This window comes from Hevea brasiliensis, chromosome 4, assembly GCF_030052815.1.
Source record: "Hevea brasiliensis isolate MT/VB/25A 57/8 chromosome 4, ASM3005281v1, whole genome shotgun sequence".
NCBI lineage: Eukaryota > Viridiplantae > Streptophyta > Magnoliopsida > Malpighiales > Euphorbiaceae > Hevea > Hevea brasiliensis.
Genome location: NC_079496.1, coordinates 19,778,410 through 19,793,139, shown reverse-complemented (window position 1 = coordinate 19,793,139; position 14,730 = coordinate 19,778,410). Strand labels below are relative to the sequence as shown.

Genomic DNA, 14,730 nt, shown 5'->3' with positions numbered 1-14,730 from the left:
TGTGGATTTTTCCAAACCATCGTTTGATTTAGTAAATTTTTAATTTTTTACTTATAATTATTTTTATTGATAATTAGATACCCAACATTCTCCATCAAAATTTTCATGAGAAATTGATAAGTTAACACACATAGATATATACATTCTCTAGAAAAAGACATGCATATTAAGCCAAAATTTAAGCCAATTTCAAGGAAGACCTTTTAAAGCAATGGTATTGGGCGCGATGCGGATTTTCCAAACTATCGTTTGATTTTAGTGTATTTGACACATGATGGTCTAAGAAGTGCACCTTCTAAATGCAAGTGAGGTGTTTGTTAAAAGTCCTAAACGTAGAAAAATGAAATGAATTTCATAAAAATAGTAAAATTTCATAAAATTTGTTGCGTGAATGAGATTTTCTAGCATGTTCTTGTCCCCACAGTGTTCCAATGGTCCCATCAGCACGCGTGTCAGTGTCAGTCTTACGTAACCACGAAACCGACACTTCTCTTTTCGTCCAAATCGGGCGCGGCTCAGTTCTCCACCTCTACAGTACGGCAATAGACCAGCCGGCACCCTACCTCCTTTCTCTCCCTTTCATGTCAAATACCATGACTCTCTAGCACATGTCGTCTTCTTCTCTCTTTCGCTTCCTCTCGATCCCAAACCCTAGCTTCTTCTTTCTCTTTCCATTTCCCCAAAATGCCCTCCCACTTAATCTCTAATTCCCCTTCTACTTCTTCTACCCCTTCCTCCGACCTCTCCAACGACGCTGTTTCGCTTCCTTCCACATCCTCCTCCTCCTCCTCCTCTGCTTCTAGATTTCCAGATATGTGGAATTATCTTTGGTTTCCCATACTCATTTCACTCTCCAAAGAACTTAGCTTAGCTAAAGCTGCTCAGTTGAATATTCTTCTTCCGAGTCAACTCGACAAAGACGCATCGTCTCCGGTGTCTAGGTGCTCCGTACCGGACCCCAAGCTGAACTATAGGCCAGTGATTGGAATCTTGAGCCATCCTGGTGATGGTGCTTCCGGGAGGCTAAATAATTCGACAAATGCGTCGTATATTGCGGCGTCTTATGTGAAATTCGTTGAATCGGCTGGTGCTCGTGTGATTCCTCTTATCTATAACGAGCCACTGGAGATTCTTTTCGAGGTAGTGTAGATTTTCAAGCACAGTTGCTTGATTGAACAGTAGAGAAAAGACCGATCACTTTTTTTTTTTTTAATAACTTGGTAGATTATCATTTCGTAGATAAAGAGTTGACGTGGATGAGAAAAATAATTGGAAGTATAACCAAACAGAATTTTTTTAAAACAAACGTGGATTTGATGATTAAAGGGAATATAGAAAAAGTGAAAGTATCTGAATTTTTTATGCAAAATAATAAAGGATTTATCTTGTGCATAATCTCATATTCATAGCAATCAACTATTGGCTTTTTCAGTTGACACTTCTTTCCTCCAATTTTCTAGGTTCAGTTGCTGTATTAACGTTGTTTAGTTTTAATCAAGTTAGGATATGTATTTGATTTATGGGCGCATCTAAAACTGCAGTATTGTTCATTAATGATAAATGTGTTCTCGTTTTGTTTTTCCCCTCCGTCATCAAAGGGTGTATCATAGGTGAATACAATGCATGCCAGCATTTGTGGTTGTGAAGTTCCAATGGCTTGCTTACTTGTATGCTTGAAACAGATTTATAATTTGTTACTTGGTTTTAGCTTTCGAGCTTCAAGATTGTGTTTTGTTGACATCACATTCACGCATTCACATGATGTTTATTACTTAATAGTATGAAAATTGTCATGGAAGAGTGAGAAGTGCTGTTTAATTGATAATGAGATTAACTTGGGTTGTATATATTATATTGGTAAAAAAGTTTGGAACAAATGAAGTGCCATATCTATGTACCATTAGGTTGCCAGAATAATCTTTATGAACAAAATTCTAGGGATAACTTTATTTTAGACATAGAATACTTCAGTTTCAGAGAATGGGAAAATAATACGGAGGCCTTGGAGATTACTTTTGGATAAAATTTTGCAATTCTATTTCAAGAATGAATCTGTTGGTTTGTGGGGCTCTTAAAATATTTTTGGAGAACGTTGAAACTGTTGGTTTGTGGGGCTCTTAAAATAATTTTAGAGAACGTTGCACATGGAAAACCTGCTGGGTAATGTATCATAATATGGACCCTGGTACCTGTGTTTCCTTTTAGTGTATATATGACTGTGGTTGAAAATCCAGGATTTATGCTATCTTTATCCTTCTTTTATACAAAATTGTAAGATATATTTTTTTAATGTTTATGATGTGCCAAGATTATTCTGGTTCTTCTGTTTTGGATCTACGTAAAGCATGTGGTCCAATGTTCTATATTTTTTGATTGATTTAGATTTTTCTGTGGATAATCTATTAGTGTTTTTGGACCTTATGCTAAATTGCTTCATTTGCTATGGCAAGGGTAATTTATGATTTGATGTTGCTATTGACTATTTTAGTAACCTTTTAAGATTCTCATTAACTTCTAGTCATATGCTGTTGTATTGCAGAAGCTCAATCTGGTTAATGGAGTGCTCTTTACTGGGGGTTGGGCTAAAAGCGGTTTATACTATGACATTGCAAAGGCAGTTTTTAAGGTAGGTAACGCGTTTTTCTGTTCTTTTATGTGCTATACTTTGTAGCATTCATTCTCTTTGATCAATTGTGCACATGCACGTATGGTTTTGGCAGCCATTAGCAGCCTAAAGTGATATGAGTTTGTCTTCACTATCCTGTGGGGTATGCACATTCATAAATCAGTAGACTTCAGAAGATAAAAGTTCAAGGTCCTATACATGTAGGTAAATTAAATAACTTATTGTTTGAATCTGAGCTTTAGATGGCAATTGAATAAAAAAATTTGTGGGGACTTCTACTTGAGGAATTTTCATATCAATATGAGCTGGAAGGATCTTAGAGTTAGGATAGCATGCAGTGCTTTTACATGATCTGTCCCTTGTTTACCCTATATGACCCAGTCATTTACTGTGCTGAGCTGCGGATGCCATTGGAGATGGGCTTGAACATGTTTGACATGAAAAGTTAAGCTGCTTGAACAACATAACCATATTTTGCTTTGTGTACTTCTTTGTTTCATTATTCACTGAAGCATTTCTGAAAAGTCTAGAAACCTTCTTGAAAAGTTAATTCCTCATTTTATTTGCATGATCTTTAGTGCCTTGTACAATTATAACAATCTTAGGTTCCATTTGTTTCATGGAAATTATTTTCTTGTTTTTGGTTGTTTGTGAACACAAAAGAAAGTAAGGGAGGGGAAAACATTTTCCTGCTCATGGTAAAATGCTCCCCTTTAAGGGAAAATATTTTCCAGTTTTGAGAATAGGAAGTCATTTTTCCTAGCCATTACTCACTTCCATTTGTTTTTTCAATTTGCTTTTTTTCCCCTCTTTCCTTGATGTTTTTACCTTCCTTCATATTTTCTACTATAATTTTTTTTTGCGCCCTTGATTTTTTAATAGATAAGACGAGTTTTTGTGTTATATGAAGATTTTGACAAGATATTAAATTGTTTTCTGTATTATTCATGTTACACAATACTTAATAATATATTATTATTATTATTATTATTATTATTATTATTATCTTCTGTTTGTTGAGCTGAAAACCATGGTATTATTTTTTTTTTTGTTTATGACTGAATGATGATTTAATTCAATTTTGGGTAAAAATTTTGATCAATATATTGATTTTATGAATAATAAATCATATGTTTATATCAAGTTAGTATACAGAAAATTGATCATTATCAATGTGCACCAATTGCTAGAAAATATTTTTCAGCTGGTTTCTTATAGTACAGCCAAATGGCAGAAAATAATTTGTTTTCTCAGAAAATATTTCCCGTAGAAAACATTTTGCACAAAAAAGTTATTTTATGTGAAACAAATGGAGCCTTATTCTTCAAATAGTTCGACAAATCAAATTAACCACTTTTTATATGGGCTCAAGTTTCTGATTTTAGGATACTTTTATGCTGCCTTACTTGGACCTAATATCACATTTTCTAATGTTGCAACTCTTCAACATGAAGGAATTAACTTACTTTTGATCTCTAAATAAGGCTGCAATGTGTAAATTATTTTCAGCATGAAATCTGCTTTTCATGGCAACTCTTGTATGTAGCATGGAAACGGAAAGGGAGAAATGGCATTTTCTAAAATTGTAGGAAACAGAAATGTGGGGGAAACATGTAAATATAAAAATATGGGGGGTATGTTTATAAATTGTCTTTTATATAAAAATATGGGGGCATTTATAAACTTCAAATTTATATTGAACTTTAAAAATATACTCGTAAATTTTAATTTTTTATGTAAATAAAATTTCATACGCATAAATGCCAAAAAAACCAGAATTTAAAAGACACCTTCAATGCTCTTTGCTTCCTACCAAGCTAATCATGAGTGTTATTGTGCTTCACTATGACCTACTTGAATTATTCTCTTTTGTTAAACGCTATTCTTATCGAATCAAATGCAAATCCCTTGTTCTTAAAGCTATATCTTCTCCAAGGGACCTTTTTGTTTCATTGTGAGAGGTGAGAGACATGAGAGGCTTGTTTCATTTTTGAATTTCGTATATTTTTTTATGAAAGAGAGGCATTTCTAATTTTTTAGCAACTATCTGATTTTTTTTTTAATTGGAAGCGTGTATCCAATTTTTCTTAAATTACAGAAACAGTACCAAACATTTCGGGTGAGTTTCCTGGAGTTCCAGTTTTGGAAATGTTTCCGAAACGCAGAAACTCTGGTGCCTTATAGTTTCCGGCACTTCATAGCAACTATCTGATGTATGCATTTGAAACATGTTAGGGAAAACATGGTAAACTGTACTATCGGTTTTCTCCCCACCATTTGTTAATTAATTCTATTATCTGTTATTTGCAGAAAGCTTTAGCCAAGAACGATGCAGGATACCATTTTCCGTTGTATGCTATCTGCTTAGGTTTTGAACTTCTGACAATGATCATTAGCAAGGTAACCTGTCTTCCTTTTATTAGTTTTTGAGTAGTTTTTCATCTATATTATTCAGCAGATTTTTTGTTCCTCTCTTTTCCTTTCACCTACTTAACCTTTTTAGATTTGTGTTCAAAAGCCAGTCAAGGTGGTTAGTTTTGTTTCTATGTCTTTCCACTGGAAATGATTTAAAACTAGAGAGGAGGAGGTACATTTTAGGCTGTGCTGTTATTTTGAGATTCTGTACTTTATGGGACTAGAATGGCTGTGATGTCAGATTAATGCCATGATCTTTTCTATAAATTATTTGGCTATATGGTTTACAACTCATTACTCAAGACAACTATACTTTCTATAATCAATGTGAACTTAGATTTGTATACATGATGAAAATTCGCAGCAATTTATACTTGTATTGTCTTGATCATTCTTCATTTCAAAATGTCCAAGTAGTCTTTCCATCATATTGTATGTCCAAATATCTATTGACTGAAAGTGGAATTCTTTATACTTAAAGAAAATTCTTTACCAGTACTTCTTACACTCTATTGTTCTGCTATTAAAAACATAACAATTTTTTTCCTTGATAATAGAACAAGAACATTCTGGAATCATTTAATGCAGCAGATCAGGCTTCTACACTTCAGTTTATGAAAAACGCAAATATAGAGGGAACTGTGTTTCAAAGGTATATGAGTTGTAATATTTATTTTTCTTCCCATCAATCTTTTCTAAAGGTATACATGATCCCATGCAGAGGGTGGCTTTGGTGTAACCGTAAAGTTACTCTGCTTGTGATCTGGAGGTCATGGGTTTGGGCGACGGTAACAGCCTCTCTGCAAAGCAGGGGTAAAGCTGTGTGCATCAAACTTCTCCAGAGCACACAAATGTGGGATGCTTCATGCATTGAGTCACACCTTTTATACATGGTCCCATGTGTTCTGAATTATAATTTGGTTATCATGCTGGTAGTAGTTATGATTGTTCTTTGTTGATTTGGATTTTGAAAAATCATTGTGAGGAGTGATGTTGCATGAACTGTTTCAAAGATCAGTTGACATCAATGTGTTATAAATTATGATAAATGAGGTAGCAATATGCACTTCAAGTTTTGCATGATAAGTATGACCATTATAGGTCCTTCTCTTCATTTCAGGTTGATCGATCTTCTCAATTGGAGGATCGTTGCGATGAAAAATTTACTTGTTCTAGTTTGGAAACTTTATAAGGATAATTATTTTCCCCTCTTTTTCTCCCTCTTTCTCTCTTAATGTAACCTTTTCTATTTTCATCCCCTGCTTCTTTTGTAGCGTTCCATCATATTAGTTGTTGATGCCAAACTCAACCATGATTTCTAGCGAGTTGATCATTGGAATGGGTGTTTCTGCATTATAGAATTAGCAATGTTAGAAGCCGCATGCATTAGGGTGCGTGCGCGCACACACATGCACACACACTTGGTGCCATTCTCTGGAATGGAGTGATCCTTTGCCAGTTTTTCATAACTTAGTTGATCTTTGACATAATGTTTAACATTGTTATAGAAGCTTATTTAATTATTTGTTGTCAGCAAAATTGATTACATCTACTTGTTCCAAGCAGAAGTGCTACTTAACATTCATCACTATTGCAGATTTCCTCCAGACTTGCTTAAAAAGTTGAGTACGGATTGTCTCATCATGCAAAACCATCATGTGAGTTAAAGTAATTTTGGTAGGATCTTTGGTGGTGTTGTAAACTGCAAGGGAACATGGTGTGCTGTGCATATCTTTACATAGATTTTGATGGTTGAAGTCATTTCAATCTCTGTTTAAAAAGGGCATGTAATTTTTATTTTGTATCGAATGGCTTGAAAGCCTTATATTAAATCCTATTTCATTTATTCTATTTTTTTATTGTGTTCATCTACTGGGTGGTCCGCTATATTATTAATCTAGCATTTCTACAGTCTAGCTATGCATGACTTTTGTTAAATAGGACCATGTAATGCCTAGAATGATTAACGTGGAACTAGTTACTAAATTTCAAATTTTCTCTTAAAACTATAAAATCACTGAGACCAAAAGCCAAATAAATTCATACTGGAAGTATGATGTGGCAGCCACATTAGACTTCTCTAGTATATTTTATATGCTTAGTGAGCCATCCAGGACATCTTCTTGCTCTCTTATTTTTATCCTTTCTTTGTAAATAAAAGATTAAAAAATGCCATTTTCTGATGCTCTTTTACTTTCCACTCTCTCTACTGATTTTTAACAGCAAAGTTAATTTTTTCACGTCTCTTACTCAGAGATAGGAAATAGAAAATTGTTTTGAGTGAGTCACTAAGCATACAAAATATGTTCGAAAAGTTCTAATTCAAAAGAAAGGTCCAGTGATTTTAGAGCCTATTTCAGTTTAATAATTTTAATGGGTTTATATTATGTTTGGGAGGAGGTAAAATAACGATTTTTATGGTTTTAAAAACTTCATAATTTTTTGTTGTTTGGGAGGAAGGGAAGTGTTTTGATGGGTTTTGGAGGTTTTGAAGAGAAAACCTCCTCAATCCACGGATTTGATAGGTTGAAAAATGGAGGTTTGAAAACCTCCAAAAATCATACCTTATAAAACCATGGGTTCTCCAAAAGACAAATCCATGGTTTTAAAATCTTAAATTCATTAGAAGTGAAATTAAACCATGAAAATCTATATAACTCCTATTTTAGAATTGCCGTTTATTGTTGAGGTATTAATGCATTTTATTTTCTGATTTTTAAGATGTCTTGCCAAAAATTCCATGGAAAAATCCTGCTGGTTGAAAATTTGTATAACACAAAGGCTAGGAGTAAAGGAAGTGCTACTGATATGTTTATTATTAGGCTTTTCTTACTTGTATGCAGAGTAGTATTTTCCCCCTCTTGTTATTGAACTATTCCTGTATTACCATTAATTTCTTCTTTTGTTTATTTTGCTTTATTAAAAATGCCTGATCTATATATATTGAAGGTTCCTATTTCTTTGTTTATGTTATTTTTCTGACTTTTCAATACAACAGTACGGCATCTCGCCAGAACGGCTTCAAGAGAACCAGGATCTATCTAGTTTCTTCAAGATCTTGACTACTAGTGCAGATGCAGATGACAAAGTATTGCTTGTAGTAATTTTTGTTAATGTTGCCATGTACCCACTAGAATTCTAATTCCTCCATTAACATTCATATCAGGTTTATGTCTCCACTGTAGAAGCACACAACTATCCTGTGACTGCTTTCCAATGGCATCCTGAGGTATAGCCTCCACTTACCCCATTATTTGGTTGAAGCTCTTGAATGCGTATACTTTTTCCATTCTTCTAATATTTTTCCTTGTATTTATTCCATTCATCATAATATAGATATATTACCTGGTTGGGGTGGAAAATTAAGGTTAAGATTACTGTTAGGAAATTGATAGAGAAAAGAAAGCACAGCACCAGAAATTATACAAAAAGAACAGAACAAGGAAATGATAGCACGAAGAAGATAAAGATTTTTTTTTTTTTTTTTTTTAATTCAAATACACAAATGGGTCCAGATGATTACAAGAGAAAACTATCCCTCATACGCCCCAGCAGTAGAACACTGACCCCAAGCTAAAAAGCTGGAAGAAAAAGATACAAATTAGTCATTTCCCTCCTTCATGCTCTCTTATTCTGTATGTAACACCCTGTGGCTACTTGCTTCACATGTTTTCCGAATTCTTCTCTAACAGAAAAGGGGTGAGCTGGACTTTTTGATCCTTCTAGAGTATACCACCCAATTCCAATTCTCCTTGTCCCTTCATTTAGGCTTAGCTGGATAATATTCTGTATCAATATACCTTAACTTTTATGTTTCAGGATTTGAGGATTGAGTCCTTTGGTATTGTTGTGAGCAGATTTTTTAAATTAGAGCTGAACTCTTCCTATTAAGTTCATGCTTCTATATTTTCATATTCATACACAAAACAACAAAATGTGCACATATATCAATATGGAAGCACATATTGTATGTCCATGTATGCATGTGGCTGAAGACACACAGGGAGAAGTGCTGATATTGCCTTTGAAGTTTTCATTTCAAATGCACAACTATCCAAATGGATTTTTAGGGCATTGATATCCTTTTACTAATCCAGATGTTCTGTGGGTTGATGTGTGTGTGTGTGAGAGAGAAAGCTTCTTGAAATCGAATCTGCACCACTAAAATTGAATTTGTGAAAAATCACTTATGCAATCTGAATTCTGAACTGCTCAATGCTGCATATTATACTTCATGGTAGATGGCATGGATAGTGCATCTTTAGTTGTGTGTTTCTTCCACCTGTTTTATTTATTTATTCATTTATTTTCTTCTTTTGGAGAAGTTGAAAGGTGTTGGGGCTTAGAATAAAAAATGAGGCTTAGGTTGGTAGGGATAAAAGAGGCCACTGTGATAATTTTTATGGCTCTATTATATTTCAGTCATGTTCAAAGGTTGATCTAAATGAGTAGTTTTAGAATAGAATTGATGTAGATATATATAGTCATAGCTTGAGAAAATAAATAAGCTATTTTTCCACAAATTTCCTCCTTTATATTTTCACTTTGTGCATTTGTACCATTTTTTTCCTTTCCCCCTATTTCTTGGTGTTGTCATAAAATTTGCTGTAAATAGTGGGTTTACCACTGGTTCAATATTGCAGAAAAATGCTTTTGAATGGGGCTTATCTATGATTCCACACTCTGAGGATGCCATTCAAGTGACGCAACATGTTGCAAACTTCTTCGTCAGGTGAAGACTTTATTATTGTTGAGAAGTTGCTAATTAATATGTGCTGCAATATTTTTTAATATTGTAGGGAAACAGGTGATGAGGCAATTGCGAGGTTTTTTTTTTTTTTTGAAATTTTTAAATAGGGGTATGCAATTGATTGATCGGTTCAGTTCCGAACCAAACCAGAAAACTGAACAGCTAAGAAATTTGCCGAACCAATTTGGAGGGAGAAACAAACCAGAAAAACAGGTTCGGTTCGGTTACACAGACTCACAGACAGCCTTTTTTCAACACTATCAATTCAAATCAACCTCACACTGATACACATCATTAACAGAAATTTATATCTTAAACAAAAATCGATTAACAAATTCTCAAATCCAAATTTCAAATAATCCCCAACTAGAAAACTCCAACACAAATGCAATTAAACTAGATTGAGAAGCAAGCAGAAAACTCACAATAACACACCTACAACTCACAATTGCACACGCACAGAACCACACCCATGGCCACAAACACTGCTATGCACCCACAGCTCACAGTTGCACATGCATAGATAGAGGATGGAAACAGCATCATAAGGACCGAGAATAGACGGCGCACGAGGTTCTTCTGTAGAAGTCGTCTTCGTAAGCACATGTGGCTCTTTGGATCTCGAAGGAGAAGCAGAAGCAGGCTTCTTTGACTTAAATGATGGATGAGGCTGTGCTCTTCAACTTCGAGCAAGGCTTCGTCTTCAAGCCATTGTGCTCATTGCTGACCCTCATTAGTTGAAGAAGAAGAAGAAGAAAGAGGGGAAGAAGGTTTCAGTTATGGGTGAAAGGGAAGGGATTTGTGGGTTTGGTTTGGACTCCTGGGTGCAGAATGAACGGAAATGGGGGAAGCTTGGTCTTTGGGTGTTAGATCTGAGAGGAAAAAAGAAAAAAAAAAGAATATATATATATATATATATATATATATATATATATATATATATATATATATATATAGTTTTTAAAAGATTGGTTTGGTTCGGTTACTTTGGTTTTTTTTATTGAATTAAGCGAACTGATTAAATGAAAAATCGAATTAAATTGGTTCAGTTCAGTTTTTTGATTAAAACTGATTTTTTGCGTGCCCCGATTTTTAAACATACATGATACCCACTGTGAATCACATGTATCATATATGCAATTTTATCAAGTTGAAAGGTGACAAGGTGTCCTACGGCCTTAGGTGAGAGGCGAAGCAAGACACCACAGCCTAAATTGCCTATATATAAAGAAAAAAAAAACATATTATTTGCATTATGTCTATATGTAATGGAAGAGAAAATGAAAATTAACGACTATTAATTTGGAATTGTTATATGCTTGTGAGTTGGCTAGTCTGTAGGCTTGTGAGTTGTGACCCAGCTTGAATATAAATTGATTTATGACTTGATTTTAAATTGAAGATCTATAGATTTTAATTTATTGTATGCACAGAAATACTTGGTACTAAATTGAAAAATTTGGTGGTTTTTATCCAGATATGGTGTGGCTGTTTGGGACTAAATTCAAGATTATGAGTGATAAATTAATGGTTTTGACATATACAATTAGGCAACGTATAGAAGAATCCATGTCACAGTAGTTCAATGAGACATATAAACATCTGGTTAAAGACAATTAGGCAACATTTAGAAGAATCCATGGCAAATACACAATATCCATTTAATAAAAAAATATCACGAATGACAATACCCATTTAAGAAAAAGTATATCACAATAATACCCATTAGAAAAATGAAAATGCTGGAACTGTTGGATTGAAGACGGATCGATAGAAGAAGAGAAGTAGAGGAGGAGAGAAGAAGAAAATTAAAAACGAAAAACAAAAGCCCTGGATGCACTGGACCTGCTGGTAGGTTGCGCAGGTGAGAGGAGAAGAAATATAGGAGAAGATTAGAGGTTAGAGAGAAAGAAGGTGAAGATGAAAGAGAGAGAGAGAGAGAGAGAAGGGAAGGAAGAAAATACTTGGTCTGCTTTGTTTTTCCAGCTGGTACCATTCTTTTCTCTGCTTTGATGGTGTAAATTGAAGACTTAGCTTGGGGTTTATTTTTAGTTTTATGCTGTTTAAAAAAAAATTAAAAAAGAGAGTGAAAGTGTACATTATTCTGAGCAGGCGCCTTCTTGTCACCCAAATGCTTCTCGCCTTACCAATCTCAGGCGCTCGCCTGCTTGAAGTGGACTCGCCTCAGTCAGGCAGAGGCACTAGGAGCTCGCCTTGCCTCGCCCGGCGCCTCTGGTTGCCTTTAACAGCGCTGCATATATGTTAACATGAAGCAGCATGTTTAGCTGTAGTGGTTACATTGAGAAATGAAGTCAAAGAAAGTTGTCCTAAAATATCAAGCAAAGAAATGACATCCTCCAGTTTTGGAACACATCAGACCACCTCATTATTAGATGATACAAGGGAAATAGTTGTTTTCTAAAGCGAGGGTCTTACATTTTTTAATCTGAATAGTGAATGGTGGTTTTGAAAAAATAAAAAATCTTTTTAATTTTAATTTTTTAGATTTCAGCAAGTATTTCGCTAGAATCATATCATGCTACAGCAGAGAAAACAAGAAGTGATTCTGATCCTTTGTATTTGTGTTGCAGTGAGGCTAGGAAGTCTTTGAACAGGCCACCTGCTCATAAAGTGCTTGACAATTTGATTTACAATTACAGTCCTACATATTGTGGGAAGGCTGGGTAAGCTTAATGCCTTAAATATGAATGTTATCTAAGTCGACACTCGAATTTAATGAATTGCTTTTATTTTTTTTGATCTAATTGCAGGAAGGGATATGATGAAGTGTATATATTTGCAGAACCGTGAACTCCAGATTTTATGCAGGTGTAGGGAAGCATTGTAAATTGCAATACTTGAAAATTGGTATGTAAATTGTAAGATTGTTGACAATGAACATGGCTTTATGAATATGCTGGACTAAACAGCTTGTGTGGGCATTTTCTATAATATATTTGGGCTAGACTACTTGTTCTGCAATAAATTGCTTGTTCCTTGCATTTGTCAACCAAGTGTTTAGCTTATGTTAATGTGCTTAAATTTGGGTTATAACAATTAAGATGGTTAAGATGGTGATAAACTTGCCTCTAAGAAACATGGTGAATTTAGGGATGGTGAGCACAAAACCAAAAAAGTCGAGACAAACCGCACCCAGTCTCGCACTACGAGTAGTCAGTATACCAGCGTCAACATAGGTGTTTGCAATACCATCCTCTTATACCATATATTATAGCATTCGAGATTAAACTTAGCCAAATCATCCGAAGAGCGCAAGTGAAAAACATTTAGCAGCCAAGCTGTAAAATTGCCACCTGCACAAGATAAAGCAGACTGCAACGAACACGGATACCACACTTACCTAACAGCTGAGCAGTCCCTGAGCAAGTGCGCGAATGATTTCGAAGCATCGCAAAAGCAACACATAGGTGACAGAATCTATTCCGCAATGTATCACTTATCTAGTAGGGAGAATATTAAGAGCAGCTCGCCATAAAAAATTAATCATTTTGGTGGCGCTTTGAACTTTCCCAAAAAATTTCCATACCTGAGAGACATCCAAGGAAGAAGAACTAGCCATCTCCGATGAATAAAGAAGGTTATACACAACCCTATATCCATTTTTCACCACATAATCACCACTTGAATGGAAATGCCATACCAAAACACCCTCACGCCCAATAACACTCAGAGGAATGGAACATATTCTATCCACATCAACTGGCAGAAACACAATAGACAAAAACTCCCGATTCCACACTCTCCTATCCTCATCAATCAAACACGAAACTAATGCATCATGCGGCAGAAGACGAGGAGTGATGGCCTGAAAAGGTTCAGGTTGAGGAATCCATCTATCAAACCATATACGGGCAAATTTCCGATCCCCAATTTGCTAATAACAACTCCGATTCAACACTTCCCTTCCTAGCAAGAAGTAAAACCAGGCAAAGATTCAAGATTTTCATGGAAAAAATTCGACTGAGGAAAGTATAAAGAAATGGGTAATAATTTTGGAAATGAATTTCCTCATTTGTTATTCAGTATCAGTGTGTTTATATACAGGTAAAAGAGAATTCCAAAATACAAGAATCTAGAAAAACTCTAGAGAAATCTATACAAAGAATGCCTATATTTCCTATCATATTTGCAGGAGAAGTTACAACAGTCTCCAGCTTATCTCTTATCTGGAATAACAAGCAGTAGCAACAGCTGGCATGGGAATCAAATAGAGAACGTTAGAAATGAGGCACACGAGCCCATTAGAATTTTTTTTTTTTTTTTCCAAAGATAATTTCATTGAAGCCTCAACTAGGCATGAGAGAAGTTACAAAGTGTATTTGAGACAAGGGATTATAAATAAAAGAAGAATCATGTAAGGTGACAGAGGCCAACGCATGAACCGCCTGATTGCAAGGTCTTCTAACAAAGCTGAAGCTCACCCAATCAAGATCAGATATAAGATGCTTGATATCATTGACTATCCCTTGGATCTCCAGTGGAATGTAGCTGCCTTTAAGAGCAGAAATTAGCCCATTACTTTCCTTCTTTACATCGTTTAAATAATCAGCAGGGTTGGTGTGAAATATTTCTGTCAACAAAAGCACCACTCGTGTAACCAAAAGCACCATCCATGCAGCTGCTTGTGTTTCGACATGTTCCTTCTTCTGTGTCTTTTTAATCTAACATAGTATTTGGCCTTCAATAATCAAGCAAGCATTAGAGTGAGCATTATTCAGTTCAAACCGAATAAATTGAATTGAACCCCCTTAATTCGGTAATTCGATTTGATTTTTAATATAATTCGGCTCGGTTCGATTTTATATTATAAAAATTTTTATCATTTTAGTTAGGTTTAATTTTAAAGAGAAAAAAATCAGTTAAACCGAACCGAACTGAATAGGTTTATTGATTTTTAAATTTATTTATTTTTATGAAA

General features: G+C 34.8%; 1 protein-coding gene and 1 long non-coding RNA gene across 2 annotated transcripts; one reads left to right on the top strand and one right to left on the bottom strand.

The window, feature by feature from the left end:
* The first annotated feature begins 485 nt into the window (after positions 1 to 485).
* On the top strand, positions 486 to 12,801 carry LOC110650012 (gamma-glutamyl hydrolase 2). The gene is made up of 10 exons (XM_021804790.2): positions 486 to 1,140; positions 2,540 to 2,626; positions 4,937 to 5,026; positions 5,599 to 5,693; positions 6,639 to 6,699; positions 8,040 to 8,129; positions 8,208 to 8,270; positions 9,685 to 9,773; positions 12,383 to 12,475; positions 12,563 to 12,801. Exons 1-10 carry the CDS (start codon positions 685 to 687, stop codon positions 12,600 to 12,602), a joined length of 1,164 nt encoding a protein of 387 aa, XP_021660482.2. The 5' UTR covers positions 486 to 684; the 3' UTR covers positions 12,603 to 12,801.
* Positions 11,393 to 14,440, bottom strand: LOC110650013 (uncharacterized). Its single transcript, XR_002493870.2, has 2 exons — positions 13,153 to 14,440; positions 11,393 to 12,042 (listed from the first exon to the last, which is right to left on the bottom strand). It is a non-coding gene; the product is annotated as an uncharacterized LOC110650013 (long non-coding RNA).
* Positions 14,441 to 14,730: the final 290 nt, after the last annotated feature.

What these genes read in the sequence shown, in the direction of transcription:
- LOC110650012 (XM_021804790.2), top strand. Translation starts at nt 685, where the DNA reads ATGCCCTCCCACTTAATCTCTAATTCCCCTTCTACTTCTTCTACCCCT. An exon ending in CTTTCCAATGGCATCCTGAG is followed by an intron (nt 8,271 to 9,684) that starts GTATAGCCTCCA and finishes TCAATATTGCAG; the next exon opens with AAAAATGCTTTTGAATGGGG. An exon ending in GTTGCAAACTTCTTCGTCAG is followed by an intron (nt 9,774 to 12,382) that starts GTGAAGACTTTA and finishes TTTGTGTTGCAG; the next exon opens with TGAGGCTAGGAAGTCTTTGA.